Genomic DNA, 16,143 nt, shown 5'->3' with positions numbered 1-16,143 from the left:
TCACCAACACTCCATCATGAAAGACATTAGTTGTTCTCAATCTGGACCGAATGATTTAAAAAAAAAGTCACCTGGGACGTTTAAGAACAGATACTTGGGGGAGGGGGTGGGAGAGGGAGAGGGACGTGAGATTGACATGTGAAGAAACCTTGTTTCTAATTTGAATTTAAATTTAAAAATAAAAATTTTAATATTAAAAAAAGAACAGATACTTGTATAGTCTGGAGAGGGTGTTGAGCCGGGCAATAATTCCAAAGCATCCGGAGTCGAGGACTGGCGTGCATTGGCAGTGGGACTTCTCACCCCGGAATGTTGATGCTCCACATCCTTCCCTGGAAGAGCAGAGGACACCACCCACCCCTCGCCCCAAGGTCCTGACAACAAACCAAAGAATGACCCCCCCACCCCAGTTCACCATGGGGATCTAACGAGTTTATCGGGCTTTTACTTCCAGAGCATGGGTGAGGGGCTACTGGCAGGAGCATGGGTGACCTCCAAACAGCCACATTAGAAATCCTTTATCCATCATGGATGATGGCTTCTCTATGGCCACACAGATGAAGCCTCTTTCCCCGGTCTTCCTCAGCCTGTAGATTCTAACACTGCCCCTAGGCCCCAGGTAAAGTGCAATTTTAGTTCAAAATTGCATGCATGTGGCTGGGGGGAGCGTCTGACCACACGCTGGCCCTCCCCTCTCCCTTACATGTGGCTAGGAGGGTACCTGAAGTCTCATTGGCCCTCCTCATTCCCTCTGTCTCTGTGGAGACGTCGACAGCGCACAGACCCATTGTGATGGACTCACACACGCAGTAGGCATCTCATGGGGATGGGGGCAGTGTGTTGGGATAACAGCACCACACAGCAGATGTGACAAGAACTGAATGGACGCTAGCCCACTGGAGGGAGGGTCTGGCAGGCCTTGCCTTCTCCCCAATTCCCTCTGCCTTGCTAAAAAACAAAAAACTGTTAGATTAGATTCCTGGAGCTGGTTCCCAAGGTCTGTTCCCTTATTTGGCCACTTCCTCCTCCTGAGGCCGTCTACCAAGGTCCAGCTATGGAAGTATTAAAGTCCAGCGACCAAAATCCCCCTTTGGCTCACCTAATTAACATGCCCAATTAAAACTAGCATGGGGTTTCTCCTTGTACCTCCATTAACTGCTGCTTTCCTGTGAGCCTCCTCTGCCTCCTCTTTATCCAGAAGCCGTCCTTTGTCCCCCAAGGACAAATATCCTCCCCCTTTCTTCCCTCTCCCTCTGTCTCCCATCTTTGTCCCTTATCCCTGCCCCCTCTGTCCCTCTGGGGCAAATAAATCTCCCTTGGTCTGAGAACCATGGGGTCCTGAAAATACTTTTCCTCTCACGAATCATGTGCAGACTTTCCCAAAGCCGGGTCCATGTCCGTGGGTCTTGGATGGCCCAGAGTCTGCATTGATTATTTTTTTTAATGAGCGTTGACATGATGTTGCCGTGCACGGTCCCACTGTGAGTACCGGAGCATTAGAACTCCGGTGGGAGAGAAACCCCCAAGCCTAAGAGGCACAGCCTGCAAGGCCAGGAGTTGGTGTCAACACAGCTGTGGACGTGGACCATGTGGCTCTTGATCATACCAGGACCTGCAACATGCCTGATGTAACTGCACAGAAAGCAGCCTCAGCTGTATTTAGGTAGCTAGACCCCAGGAAGATGCAGGCAGAGTCTCTGGCTTTCTCCAATCAGATCTGTCAATCGTACGTCCACGGCCACCCCCTGAAGTCTGTTCAGAAAGCACACACTTAGCGCTTAGCTCTGCAGACTGTGGGGATCTGGGTCACCAGTTTTGCCCATAAAAGGGCCACTTGTGCATCAAGCTGCTGAGCCAGTGACCCTCCCAAGTGAGAATAGCAGTGTTGTCTTGTATTTGGCATGAGTGATTTGAATGTCTTCCAAACACCGTTAGATGCCAGAGTTCCTGGCCCTTGGTTTGGTGCAGGTGTAAGGACTCAGAGGCTCACAGCCAAACCAGGCAGGAGAGGAGAGAGCGGTCAACGCACTCCGAGCCAGCACTGCGTCTTGCTCACTCACTGCAAGCTTCTTCCCTGCAGACTTCCCCAGGCTTGAGCTGGGAGCAGAGGTGTTCTCCTGTGTCTGGTGTGTGTGTGTGTGTGTGTGTGTGTGTGGTGTGGTGTGTGTGTGTGTGGTGTGGTGTGTGTGTGTGTGTGGTGTGGTGTGTGTGGTGTGGTGTGTGTGTGTATGTGTGTGTGGTGTGGTGTGGTGTGTGTGTGTGTATGTGTGTGTGGTGTGGTGTGGTGTGGTGTGGTGTGTGTGTGTATGTGTGTGTGTGTGTGTGTGTGTGTGGTGTGGTGTGTGTGTGGGGGGGTATGGGGTTATGGTGTGTGGGGTGTGGAGGATATGGTGTGGGGGTTATGGTGTGTGTGGGGTATAGGGGTACAGGATGTAGAATGAGCAACATCATGGAAACACTGAAGGCAAAGCTAGCAGGATTTTCATTGCTGCTCATTTGAGTAGTGGATTGCAGAGACGACTCTCTGTATGAGATCTTATGCCTTGGGTTCCCCCTTTACATGTTTCAGTCCTGAGAGCTAGAGTAAACAGAATAAGTTTTCTTTCTTCCTTCCTTCCTTCCTTCCTTCCTTCCTTCCTTCCTTTCTTTCTTCTTTCTGTCTGTCTTTCTCTCTCTCTCCTTTTAAGAATAAACACATAATCTTACCTTTCTCCTCATCATTAGAAAAATAAAAAAACAATATAGATCTTCTCCTGGACCCCATAGGGAAGAAATTGCTATATTGTCAGTTTACCAAGCATGGCGTTGGGAGGAGAGAGGCGAGTTACCTGTCCTACAGATAGGATGCCGGCATTGAACCGAGAGTTTTCCGGCATCAGTGCTCTGAGCCTCTCCTTTTTAACAGTTTATTTATTTATTTATAGTGTATCTCTCTAGGGCTGTGATGGTGGTGGTAATGGTGTGTGTGTATGTGTTTGTGTGTGTGTGTGTACGCGCGCGCGCGCATGCATGTGTGGTGTTCACGCAGCTTATATGTGGAGGTCAAAGGAAAACTTTGGCCCTGCACAGCAATCTCTCCAGTCCCACAGGACTCTTTCTGTATGCATGCTACTAACAAACTTGACAAGGTCTTATGAGGGTGCTGGGACATGCCAGGCACAGGTCTGTAACACATGTTCATGATCCATGTGTGATACAGCTAGGGTTTGGTCACCTTACGACAAGCTTGGGTCATCTGGGAAGAGGGGCCTCAATTAAGAAAGTTCCTCCATTTCATTGGCCACACCAGTAAAGGCTGTGTCTGTTTTACCCTGAAAATACAAACACAGGCTAAACACCACCGACTTCAGTTTCCAAATGAGGGAATAAACACCAAGAGGCACGACTCATTTCCCGGGGGCTTATACTGCTGTTGGCCAGGCATCCAAGCTGCAGTTGGACCTGCCGGGGGTCTCTGACGTTCCTCTCACGTCTCCTGTAGCTTCCCGAGGGACTTTGGATTCTTAGACCCGGCCGTGCCTTTTCTCCTGGAAGCAAGGGTGAGGTTTCCCGGGATATCTGCGCGCTGGTTCTGTCAGTGCACGTTTGGCCCTTACTACAGGCTTCCTAGGTGTGTCTGTTTTGCTGCGGATGACAGCATCTCCGCGAGCTGCCATTGCTCTGCCCACTGGGACCACAGCTCCAGGGACCTCTTCAGGACCCTCTGTCAGATCCCCCTGCTCATTCCTGCGTGTCCTTCCTCATCTCTGGGAGCCAGGCACCGCTTGACCCCCTAACCGGTGTCAACTCAGAGGGTTTGGCTCAGCTCTTCCGGGCTCTCTGTCCCAAACTCCTCCCCTCGCTTCCTCTGTCCTGCCGTCATGGTTCCCCTACGGCTCGCCCACTATCCAGAGCACAGTCACATCTCAAAGGCTGCCCGGTCCCTCAGTCTGAACATCTGCCCCTTGAAGCTCGCATGACTCCGCCCCCCTCCAGCCAAGTACCTCCTCCCACACCTAAACCAGCAGCCATGCTACACTCTCCGTTTCCCAGGCAGAGTTATCTTCAGAAAGATCTCTGAAGGCATAGTGAAATCTCTCTGCTTTGGGCCACTGTCCTCTTTCCTTGTCTGTAAGTGCAAAAAAAAAAAAAAAATTAAAAAATAAAATAAAAAATAGACAAAACAAAAAAACCCAAGGCCACTAATTACCAGCAAATATGAAGTACAGACCCAGTATGTATGCCAAGATAAGAGGAGGACAGAAGGAAATGAAGGAATAAGTTGACTCAGTTGAGTCTTATCTGAGATCTTAGTCCTAAGAAATGATGACGTATTTCAAAAGGAAGGAAGCTGGATGCTCCCATCATTTAGTCAGCAAGCTCACCATCCAGTCTGATAGCCAGTGCCACTTAGAAGCCAGGCAAGGGGACAAGAGCAGTGTTGTCTTCCCAGGGACGTTATGGAGGTTACATTAGCTAACATGTGCCGAGCACTTAGAGTGGGTTCAGGGACATGGTGGTACCATGTGCACATAAAACTTTAAAAAAAATTTTATTTCAATGCAAAATATTTCATTCAGTCTTTAAGGGCTTGCTTCATTTAGAAAAATATTTGCAAACTAAGATTTTTATTTGAGTCAGTTTGTCTATGTCTTATTACAACTCATAAAAGCCGGAGTTTGACTCTCATTAAAGCAAAAGGGTAAACACTCATCTTTGCCCAGCTCACTCTGGTCATATGCTTATCAAATAACTGACTTTTGTAGGCTATGGCTGCTACATTGTTATATAAACAATGAGATTATCAAGTGTTGGGTTTTCTTTGCTCTGAGGGCAAGTGTGAAATCTCGAGGTTGCCTCATTAGGTTATCACCTTGGAAGGCTGCTGTCCCCTTATTAATGAAAAGCCCTCAGCATTTGTTTTGGCTTGAACCAAGCTAACAGCGCCTTCAATTCAGCGACAGACTGTTTTCCTTGGAAGCAGAGGCCCAATGGTTTCGAATCAAGCTTTGGATTTTGGCTGGAAGTTGCCAGCTGGAAGTCAAATGACTTCACCCAATAGCAGTTGGGAGAGAAGGCTGCGTAAGCCTTTGGAAAGGAGGATTTCAGGAGTTGAAGAACCAGACGCTGGCTGAGAGAGATATGGAGAAACCATACGATTACCGTGTCAAGGCTGCCCTGGGTTTTACTTAAATGTGCTCTTTTTATTTTGCGCTTGTTTCCACCTAGACCAGAAAACAGTTCCAAGCTAACCTTGGGAGAGGTAAGAGTATATAGAAGTGTTCCCTGCCTGGAGGGCCGGCCCAAGGCTGGGTGGACAGTAAGTGACTGACGCTTTGCTTGGGAGGAAGTCAATGGAGGAACCTTCCGAGTGAGGCGATTTGCTGGCTTCTTCTTCTTCTTCTTCTTCTTCTTCTTCTTCTTCTTCTTCTTCTTCTTCTTCTTCTTCTTCTTCTTCTTCTTCTTCTTCTTCTTCTTCCTCTTATTTTTCCTGTCTTGTTTCTCTCTGCCACTGGCTGCTAGTGGGAGCAAGGGCCACGGCTCTTAGAGCACAGACAATGGGCAGCCAGCCTGGCAGCCACCAGCTGAATCTGGGCTGTAGCGCTGAGCAGGGGTTTCTCAGTGTCCTGATGTGCTAGCGTGAGTGACTGAGGTGAGCGACCAGGTTCTTAGCAATAACGCCACTGCCCTTGTACTCTGATATTTTAAGTTCTGCAGCTGAGATTTTGGGGTTTGTTTGTTTGTCAGTTAGCTCATTAAACTAGAAACCATCGGTCTTCTAGTAACGTCCTTGGAAGGACTCAGAGAGTTCCTGGAACTCTAGAAATAGTGCCTGCATAGACATTTGTTGTGGAAAATGAGCTTGCCATTCTCTAACAGTCTCAATGGGATTCCAGTCCTACTTGTTGCAGCTTTAAAGCTTAGAGGCACACCTTTGGGTGCAAGTAAAAAAACAGATAGACAGGCAGACAGATAGATAGATAAAGAAACACACACACACACACACACACACACACACACACACACACGGGGAGGGGGGGGGAGATTGGTGAAATGGCTTAGTAGGTACAACGCCTGACTCTGGGTCACACAAGGGTTTAAAATCTGAGTTCAGTCCTGGGATCCAGGTAAGGAGGGAGGAAAGGACCAGATCCATGAAGCCGTTGTCTGATCTCCATATACAGTATACAGTGCAAGCCTGTCCACTATGACAACTCTCTCTCTCTCTCTCTCTCTCTCTCTCTCTCTCTCTCTCTCTCTCTCTCTCTCTCTCAGCCATGTTTGTCTAACCCATGGCTCCTCTTAGCTTAGATGGCTTTCCTTACTTACAAACAACCGTCATGGTGGTGGATTGTGGAACAAGACCAAGGCTGTGACTATGATGTTTTAGAATCTAGAAAGAGTGACAAATGGAGCCATCAATTTGCCAGTGTGCATATTATGTTAGGGATTAGGCGGGATAACCGCTTCTTCCCTAAGGGACAGACAGACAGACAGGCATTACCCTGAGTGGGTGGGATTTCAGGAACTCTGTGAAGTTAACAAGAGGAGACTTGGAACGTTACAAGAGGGAGGGGGAGGCTGCATTCCAGGCATAGCTCATGGTATGAGAAAGCACCAAATTTGGAGTGGTACAAACAGATGAAGAAGGTGTCGAGTTCTCTGGGGAGGAGAAGAGGGTACAGGATACCAAATATGGGGGGGAAACTCCGGCAAGACGCTTTGGTGACTTAGCTGAGGCCAAAACAGAGGGAGCCATCCCAGAGGCTTGGGGGGAACCTTCCCTCGCCTATCTTAACAAGGAGAAAGACATTTCACAAAATATGGAGGCAGAGTTCAGACAGAAAGTCACTGCCTGTTCCGTGGGAAAGGCTGACCCCATCAAAGAACCGTGGGCATAGGAAAAGCTACCTGGTGCAATGGCTTGTCCATTTGCAAAGACGTTATAATAGGAGCTGGCTTTGGGGCGAGCGAGAGGTAAGGAATTAGAAAGCAAGGTGGAGAAGTGAGTATAAGGAAGAGAAAACACTAAGCAGCAACATGGGCTCTCCAGTTTCATCAAGGGCCAGCCATCTTCTACCCCGTGATGTCTGCACAGCACTCAACCCCACCCAGATGGTGGAATGCAGCATCCTTCTTCTGTGACCCCCCACCCCTGCCCTTAGCAAGCCGCTCCTCAAACAGCTGCAGCAGTCATGCAACAGATAGTAAGATGGGTTCATCAGAACCTTGGGGACGGATACTGCTGTCCCAGGAGCAGTCTGGAGAGCCACAGAATCCCCATTTCCTGAAGGGCTGGGTCGGACTTGTGAACTCTTGAGAGTCCCGGGATTACTTTCTCCAAAGCACGAGATCTGAAGTCCGGCTCTCCTGCGTACACCCTTCCTAGAAGGGAAAGGCGTGGATGCCTTCCATCGTTAGGTCGGCTCAGGACCTGCGCTCAGGGTCTTGGGTAGGTTTCCTTGCAGTACTGGCTCCCGGTCTTTCTGCAGGGAGCTCCCTGGTGCTTTTGGCTTCCCAACAGGCAGCCGCCTTTGTGTCTACAACTTTTTCTCCCCACCTCCTCAAGCATGCCTTCCCCTCTAGTGGGATAAATTTAGCCCTTGAATGAATGCAGAAAGGAGAACACGTGGAAGCAGATGCATGCCAAGTAGCGTTCAAATATAGGCTTGGCACACACACAACGGTCCCCAAGCAGATCCAAGATTTTCTGTTTCCTTCCCTGCTGCCTTTCTCTGTTTCTCTTATTGCATCCTCAGGCCACTACAGCCTTTTCTGCATCTCTGTCAGCTAACTCAATGTGGAGGCTGAGATGTGGGCTGTTTGTCTTCAGTTACTCATGACTTGGGGGTCATCTGGGAGTCAGAGAAAGCCCCAGATACCCACGGTAATTTCCCTTCACTGGTTCGGTTCTCTCAGAGACCCATCTACAACTTAAAGCACCTTTTTTTTTTTTACGTCTTATGTAAAGGCATCGGCTTTTATCCTACTGTGTTGAGTCTAGGCAATTGCAAAAACATATCTCCAGTAGTCACCATATGCCCATGTCGTCACTAACTGTACTGGTTAGTTTTGTTTTGTTTTTGTCAAATTGACACAAGCTAGAGTCATCTGGGAAAGGGAACTTCAGTTGAAGAAAAAACACAATCTCTATCAGATTGCCTATAAGCCAGTCTATGGGTGCTTTTTGGGGTGATGACTGATATGGGAGGGTCCAGCCTGCTGGGGGCAATTCCATTCATGGATGGATGGTCCCAGGTAGCATAAGAAAGCAAGATGAACAAGCCGTGGGAGCCAACCAGTAGCCAGCATTCATCCACGACGTCTACTTCAGTTCCTGCCTCCAGTCCTGTCCTGAGTTGCCTCCAGATTGGCCCATGACCCAGGAGTATGCAATGACAGAAACCCCTTTGTTCCCCCCCCTCCCAAGTTCCTTTTGTTCACAGAACTTTGTCACCACATAGAAAGCTAGCTATGGTGCTGACGATGGAGACTTAACTTACACTCTGGTCCCTTCTACAGTTCTAGCAAGAAGCAGGTAGGCAGCTGGCTATCCTATACACAGTTGGCAAACAGGAAACCTAGCCTTGATGTGCAGACAGGAGAGCTCAGCCTAGAACCCCCAGGTGGCTTGTATGCAGTCACATTCAGTGGCAGAGTTGGGGGGGGGCGTCTGGATTTGAGCCTCTGTCTCATGTGTCTTTCTATTCCAGGCCGCTCTGGGGAAAAGCAGTAAGTCCAGGGAGGGCTGTGCACCAGCAAGGTGTGACTTTTGAGACTGTCTGGTTGACTCCTCTGAATGAAACGGACACAAGAAGGAGATGGTCTCTGTTGGTGGTGGGCTCAGAGGCTAGGCGGTTTCCAGTTTGACTCTTGTCCCCCAGCCATCAGGTTGGACAGGATTGCAGTGGTGGCCATCATCTGCCCGATGCCAAGCCTGTAGGAAATCTCCCTTCTGGTCAGCAGTGCTGACTTGTAGAATGCACAGGGCATTATGGACTCATGGATAATAATGAAAGTGTTGATAACCGCACGACCAAAAGGGATTCCATGCTGACAGGGCACATCATGGTCATTGTGCTAGGACAAACTGGACTGGCTCTCTAAGCGCTCTGTGTAGCCAGTGACCCAACTGTGTCTAGTGGCATCACATCACCAGGCTAGGGTAGATCTGACCTTCCCAGAGATCTTTCTAGTTTGTAACTAATTCAACCCTAACCCTGAGATCAGCTCTACAGATGAGCACTTTCGATATGTAGGCATGGGCTCTTTCCCCAGATACTCAGCAATCGTTAGCCCATCTTCTCCTGGGTCCTAGTCTATCACCACTTAAGAATTCTCTTCTGGGGCTGGGGGCGTGTAGCTCAGTTGGTAGGATGCTCTCCTGGCATACATGAAGCCCTGCATTCAGTCACCAGCTCTGTGGGAACCCAGAGATGATGGCACACACCTTTACCCCACTCAGGAGGTAGGGGTAGAAAAAAAATTTAGAGTATCTTCTTATTTAGACTTTTAACTCACTCCCAAAGATGAGTGTATGAATATATTAGTTATCAGAAGGGGAATCCAGTAATGAAACTTCTGGGGCTAGAAAGGGTTTATTGGTTAAGGGCACTTCCAGCTCTTCCAGGGGACCTGAGTCTGGTTCTCAACATCCACATGATGGCTCAAAAGCATTCGGTTCAAGGACTCTGGTGTTGTTTTCTAGCCTCTGAAGATACTGCATCAAGGTGGCGCAATGCAGGCACGCATACCAAAACTCATACATAAAATGAAGTAAAAATATTGCTAGGTCACCTCTTTTTATTTAAAGAAAAAGATGCATCAAAATAATGCATCAGTCTGGTCTGGGGAACTCCGGATACTGCAGTGATTGGCCTGAATCCTTAAGACCTACCCATCCGCAGTATACACTGTGGCTCATGTAAGCCCTCGGCATCTGTTATACTCACAGCATCCTTAGGAGGCACCCCAGACTCCAGCTGGTCTTTCCAACTCCTGTCTATTCTATGCCATGCCTACCTCCCACTTCCCAGTTCCACTTTTCAAAGCTTTTATTAAAAAGACTATTCTGGCCGGGGGTTGGTGGCGCATGCCTCTAATCCCAGCACTCGGGAGGCAGAGGCAGGCGGATCTACAGAGCGAGTTCCAGGACAGCCTCCAAAGCAATACAGAGAAACCCTGTCTTTAAAAAAACAAACAAACAAACAAACAAAAACAACAGCAAATAAACAAGGCTATTCTGAGCCAACTTATAAATAGCACAGTATTGTTCCCAAACACATTGTAGTGAGGTATGTGTGGGATGATTCTTAAACATCCAACACTCATTCCTGTCCACTGTCTTTGCACAGCCCCGTTCTCTCCAGCGACTCACATCAGTCAAGTGAAAGCGCCGTTGTCAAAGCCAACCAGGAGAAAAGGAAGCCACCCTACTGGATACCAGTGTTCATGCCGAGCCGAATTTCCCACCAAGTCTGCTACACAGAGACCTTGGTCTCTGGTTGTACTTAAATAGCTATGGCCTACTTTGCCTCACTCTGGCACTCTGCACCTTAACCTTTCTCTGTCTTCTTGCTCCACGGGGACTCCCTGTGTGTTTCCATCATTTTTATCCACAGAGAAAAACAGCATCTCCTTGAAGGCCCATCAACTTTCCCGAAGTGCTGATAGCCACGGGAGCCAAGGGGATGACACCAAGCATTGTTTTTCTCCTTTGGATTCTGCGTAACAATCGTATACTTTATAATATATATATATACTAATTATGCGAAGATGCGTAATAATGACATTCCTGTGCATTTATGTAACATGCCTTCATCACGCACGCCCTATAACCTCTCTGTCCTCGTCCACTCTTCCCCTCCCACATCCCTGACAGTCTCCCTTCTACTTTCTTGCCCTGTTTCTCCCTCTAGACCCTACTTATCGCATATGCTTTAAATGACCATATGGTCTCAAATGATCTCGTGCAAAAGAGAGACAGCCAAGACAAATGTTTTGGGAACTAGTGGCACGCCTTCTGCATCACTTTGTGTAAGGAAAGCTTCTGGTTGCAAATTCATTTAACACTCTTAGCTACTCCTCAACAAGACTTTGACTTTCCTTAAAGGATGGGCTTTAGAGAGAGTCATTCCTCTCTTGGCTTATCGAGCTCCTGTCTCCCCGCAGGGAAAAATGGTCTGTGCTCATTTGCAGTTCCCAAAAGACTACTGTCCTAAAATAGATTCCTGAAATTTCTATCATCAAAACATTTGTTTTGCATATCAACCATTTTGCATTCGGTCTGTGTGGTGCTTTACCATGCCTAATCTATCAAAGAGATCATCCCATCCCCTGCATGGTACTTATGCAGCACAGCTTAATGTCCTAGTGAGGGCCAGTGATTTGTGACACAGATTCTGCACCACTGTAAGGTAGCGTACTAACTTTCAAATGTTTGGAAAGAAAACAGTAGCCAATTTAGCTGTGGCAGTGGACTGTCAAACCTTCGTAATATCAGGCCATCACTTAATGTCTCGGATTGAATAGCTACAAAGTAAATGTATATTTGGGTTGCAATTTAATTGGCGGAGTGTTGGATCCCTAACAACCCATTAACCAGGCATGGTGGAACCAGGCACAGTGGTCTATGCCTGCAATCCCAGCAGCAGCAGCAGCAGCAAAGAGAGACAGAGACAGAGAGACAGAGACAGAGACAGAGAGACAGAGACAGAGACAGAGACAGAGACAGAGAAGCAGAAGGATTAGTAATTCAAGGCTGGCCGTCCATAGCTACATAGTGAGTTTGGGGCTAGACTGAATCACATGAGACCCTGTCTTTAAAAAAAAAATAGACACAATTTGGATTATAAATGTCTGTGTTTATGATGGGTCCAATGGTTTCCAAATACTGGAATTTAGATTAAGAGGGAACAGTGTTGGAAGAGAAAATAGTCTCCGTCTGCTTCTTCTTGGCCAAACCTCAGCCACCCATTTCCTATGTCCTCCTGTTTCACGAGGGGTTCTCCGTTACAAGCAACTGAAATGAATTCTGGTTGACAAGGGGGGGGAGGAAGGCACTTGCATTGCTTTGGGCGGCCTGAAGAATAGCTAGGGAATTTATAGAAGGGGCTTGACTCACAGGCAAGACCTAAGATGAGCTACCAGCCTGGAAAAAAAAAGTTTTCAAAAATGTTGTCTTCAAACTTCTTGGCAGGTGCACGTGTTTGGCTAAGCCCAGATTGCAAGCCATGCATAGCTTCCGGGAGATCTGGGGAAGCAGGTGTCTGGCAATTACCCACTTCTGTGATGGTATATGGCTCTGCTTCTCATATGGTTTAAATGTGGGGAGCCCCCAAAGATGGGAAAGGGTTCACTAGTTGGTCAGCTAAAAATAATCTGTGTCTCCTACACTTCCTAACTGGGTTAAGCCCAGTATCTGGTACCCTAAATTTCCTCTCTCCTTTGACTTTCTGCCAGACCTGCTTTGGCAGTCCTTAGTGCTGGGCAAGCATAATCATGGCTTAGTGGGTCGGTCTCAGGTGCTTAAAAACCACCAAGGAAGTATACACAATTAAGTCTTTGGTCCTGTGAATTCCATTAATAATATGGTTCTAAGTCTATTTGTAATTCCCATTTACCATATAGAAATTTAATTCTGTGCATGTGTTCATAAAATTCTAACGCAGATGTCTGCCTAGGATTCATTTTTTTAAAGTTATTCGTATTTGTTTGCATATATGTCTGGGCACCACATGTGTGCAGTACTCATGGAGGCCAGGAGAGGGCATCAAACTCCCTGGGACTGGCTTCAGGGACACTCGCGAACTGCCATGTGGGTGCTGGGAATTGGACCTGCACCCCCTGGGAAAAACTACCAGTGCTCCTAACCACTGAGCCATCCAGTCCCAGGATCCACGTTTTAGTGCTCCCCTTTATAAATCAAGTTTTCCCTCCAACCCCATGAGTCTCAACCGCTTCCCTTCTGCGGGGTAAGCCAGGCCAACGAAGGTGAACTTCCCCAACTTCTCTACTGAGATTCTAACTCAAAATTTCTTCCTGTCTTTCCCCATTTCCCCCCTTGGAAAGAAGGATGCATTCTTCCTTCTTTCGAAGCAGGGGGACTGGTGAAGGTTGCTAACGAAGATGCCCCTTCTGGTCCAACCTGAGACCACCCCGCCTAATGTGTCTTCCTTCTCCTTTGCTCTATCATCCCTCAAGTCTAATACTCCCTTTGATCCCCCAAATATCCAAGCCCTTCTTGAACTAAAACAAAAAACAAAACAAACAAACAAAAAAACCTTCTCTCCCTTGACTCCCTTCCTGTTCCCTCCACACTGCCTAAGACCTGGAAAACGTACTTGTACTCGGAATGTTTTCCAGCTTTCGTGTTTCTTGTCCCCCCTCCTGAGCAACCCCTGGCTTGCCCTGCTGAGTGTAACTGCTCTCCTGCATCACCCACAGTCCTTACTCCTGAAGCCCACAGCTTCTCCTTAGCCGGCTTCCTCCTGGACCTCACAGAAGCACCGTGTTGTCCTCCCCTTGGGGCTTTTGGTGTTAAGTCTCCTGATTCTTCCTTCTGCTCTCCTGATCTTCTCCCTGATATGTGCCCTGGTCTGACTCCCCCCCTCCCGTCTTGGCTCCTCTCAGCTCCCGGGTTAGCTGTGACTAGTAAGGAAGGAGACTGCACTGAGCATTGTGGCCCAACCCTAGCTATTCAGCCCTGAAGTTCAGATCTTCACAAATGATGGCTTCCAACGAGTCGTCCCAGCTCTTTTCCTTCCTGGTCTCTCCTTCCAACCCCCCCCCCTTTTTTGTGAAAATTAATCGGTGTTAGGTATACACAGTATACAAGTCTGCGGTTCTAACCATTTTTAAATAGACATTTTGGTGACTCTAAGTACATTCACCTTTGGCGACATCATTCCCTACCCCTCATCCCCAAGAATCCAACCCAGGACTAGCTCAGTACAGTGCTCTACGATTGAGCTATATCCCTAGCCGCTATCACCAGTCATTACTTCTTGGTATCTTTTAAAACACATAGTGTGCTGAATGGAAAAGGGAGCCGTTTCTTCTTAGCATGCTTGGTATCAGAGCTTGTATATCGGACAGGCCACCACCTCCCTATCATCTGAGAAGCTGGTGTTCAGTGCCTACGCTGCTGCTCTGAGGCGGCCCTTATGGTGTGGGTACGCCCGTGACCACGTGACTTGCACGTGGTCCTCGCCCTTAAGTGCTTTACCCACTGAAACATCTCCTCCGGTCCCTATCACTCATTTTTAAGGATGTCTCCGTGAGGTTACTTGCGATCCTTCACTTTTTTTTTTCCTCAGAGAAGGAGACTGAGGCTCAGAGTGACTTAGTTGTCGTCCAGGCTTCAAACTCTGAGCCATCTACAACTGGGTGAGTCACTAGAAAAGTGGCCTATCTGGTGATGAACCCTGCCCTTGAGGGCTCTGCCGTTTGAAACACAAGACATCATTTATCTGTTGGAAACGTCCCCACGTGGAGCCCAAGCATCTGGAGCCAGCTAGAAGGCGCTGGGGATACTGGGTGGCCGCAGTGGGCATGTAAGGACACGTGCTGGGGCCCCGCATTCTGCCAAAGGCCCCTTCTGCTGGCATCTCTGCTCAGAGGGGAGGCGCCGCCGCCCGGTCTTGTCTGGAGTGCTCTGCACTTGGCCACCGGGGCGCACCAGCTGTGCGCCCCCAGCCCCCCCAGCTCGCTTATCACTGGCGCTCCAGGTGCCCCACTCGCAAGCGACAGCGGCGGCCACGAGTCCCCCACACCCCAGGGGCGGAGCGAGGCGCAGAGACGTCAGGGCGGGGACCTAGCTCGGCCGAACGCGCTCTCCCGGAGGCTGCCGGCGGCCCACGTCCCCGCGGCCGGTGGTGGCAGCGGGGTAGAGACCTGGGCTCTTGCAGTTCGCAGCGGCACTGGGGCGCAGCCAGGCGACTGCGCCGGCGGAGACCGAGGCTGAGCTCTGAGCCAGCCTTGCGCACAGCTTTGCCCGCCGCCCCCCCCCCCCCCCCCGGAGTGGACCCCACACGCCCCTCAGCTGTCCCCGGGGTCGTTGAGACCCCCACGAGTGCCCTTCCATCTTCTTGAGTGACTACAGCGTGTGTTTTGTTTTTCTTTCTTCTTCCCCTGCCCGTGTGCCCTTCTCCAGGATGGCAGAAGCGGAATTGCACAAGGAGAGGCTGCAAGCCATAGCAGTAAGTCCACTTTTCATTTCATTTTCTTGCTCTATTGTCTGGGGTGGACGGAGACCAGTGGGCTCAGGGCCAGCAACATACCAGCCTGGTAGCCACAGGCCCCATGCTAGGGTGAAAGTCTGTCCAGGCTTGGCGACTCTGCCTTTTGCCTTTATATATCTGTAGGCTAAACCCCTGGGGCGCACTTGGGACTGGGAAGATTTGAACACGGAAAATTGGCTTAGAAATAAGATGATTGCCACGGGCGCTTCAGGGATAGACTAAACAGGCAGGGGAGTGCATGTGTGTGTGTTGCAAGGGACTCCTTGAAATGTTGTCACCCAGTGCCCAGAAGTAGGTTGGGCTTCCAACTCCGGAGAAGGGAGAGCATGGTGACCCCCCACGTTGGCTGTCTTCCTCTGCCTTGCCGGCTATCCAGCCAGCTAACTGCGTGGTATAACCCTCCCCCAGAAACCAGGAGCGCTGGTTTTCCTCCCCATTTGACGTGAGCAAGGGCTCTGGCACAGGGCACCACCCTAGAGAGGGCAGGGGCTTCTTTCAGCTGGGTCTTGGGAGCAATATTTCAGGAGAGTCTCTTTCTCGTGGGTGTGGATCATCTGAAGACTGCTGGTTCAGCATACAAAGGAGCATCGGGTTTGTGCAAAGTTCTGCCGTTTGAGAGCACCATGCCGTGTGTATCTCGGGCTCAGACAAGAGCTGTCTGGCACTGCCTAGACGCCGGGAGAGGCCTCGCCAGTTCTGCCAGCGTTCCGCAGATGTGGTTTTCACTGGAGCCACCACAGCTGGATTACATATTTCCTTTGCAGATGAGGGAATGGTTACTGGCGCTATATGAAATAATAGCAAATTAAAGGAGGTCTGCTAGAATGCTGGCATAAAAGAATCTCCAGACATTCCTCTGCCTAAGTACCCCCACCCAGCGCTCTGTGCTCCAGGAGTTCCCTGGAAACATATAAATTGGTTG

At 49.2% G+C, this 16,143-nt stretch overlaps 1 protein-coding gene and 1 long non-coding RNA gene across 6 annotated transcripts in view; both read left to right on the top strand.

The window, feature by feature from the left end:
• Positions 1-16,143, top strand: part of Palm2akap2 (PALM2 and AKAP2 fusion) — a 454,171-nt gene that overhangs the window by 125,491 nt on the left and 312,537 nt on the right. For all 5 annotated transcript variants that reach the window (XM_013124459.3, XM_013124460.3, XM_013124458.3 and 2 more), the window contains exon 2: positions 15,134-15,179. In XM_013124459.3, the coding sequence (XP_012979913.1) occupies positions 15,134-15,179 (46 nt within the window). The remainder of the gene's footprint in view (positions 1-15,133; positions 15,180-16,143) is intronic.
• LOC121136776 lies at positions 4,641-11,250 on the top strand. Its single transcript, XR_005873917.1, has 2 exons — positions 4,641-5,242; positions 10,335-11,250. It is a non-coding gene; the product is annotated as an uncharacterized LOC121136776 (long non-coding RNA).

Source organism: Mesocricetus auratus, unplaced genomic scaffold, assembly GCF_017639785.1.
Source record: "Mesocricetus auratus isolate SY011 unplaced genomic scaffold, BCM_Maur_2.0 Super-Scaffold_6730, whole genome shotgun sequence".
Lineage (NCBI taxonomy): Eukaryota > Metazoa > Chordata > Mammalia > Rodentia > Cricetidae > Mesocricetus > Mesocricetus auratus.
This window is presented reverse-complemented; position numbering and strand designations above follow the sequence as displayed.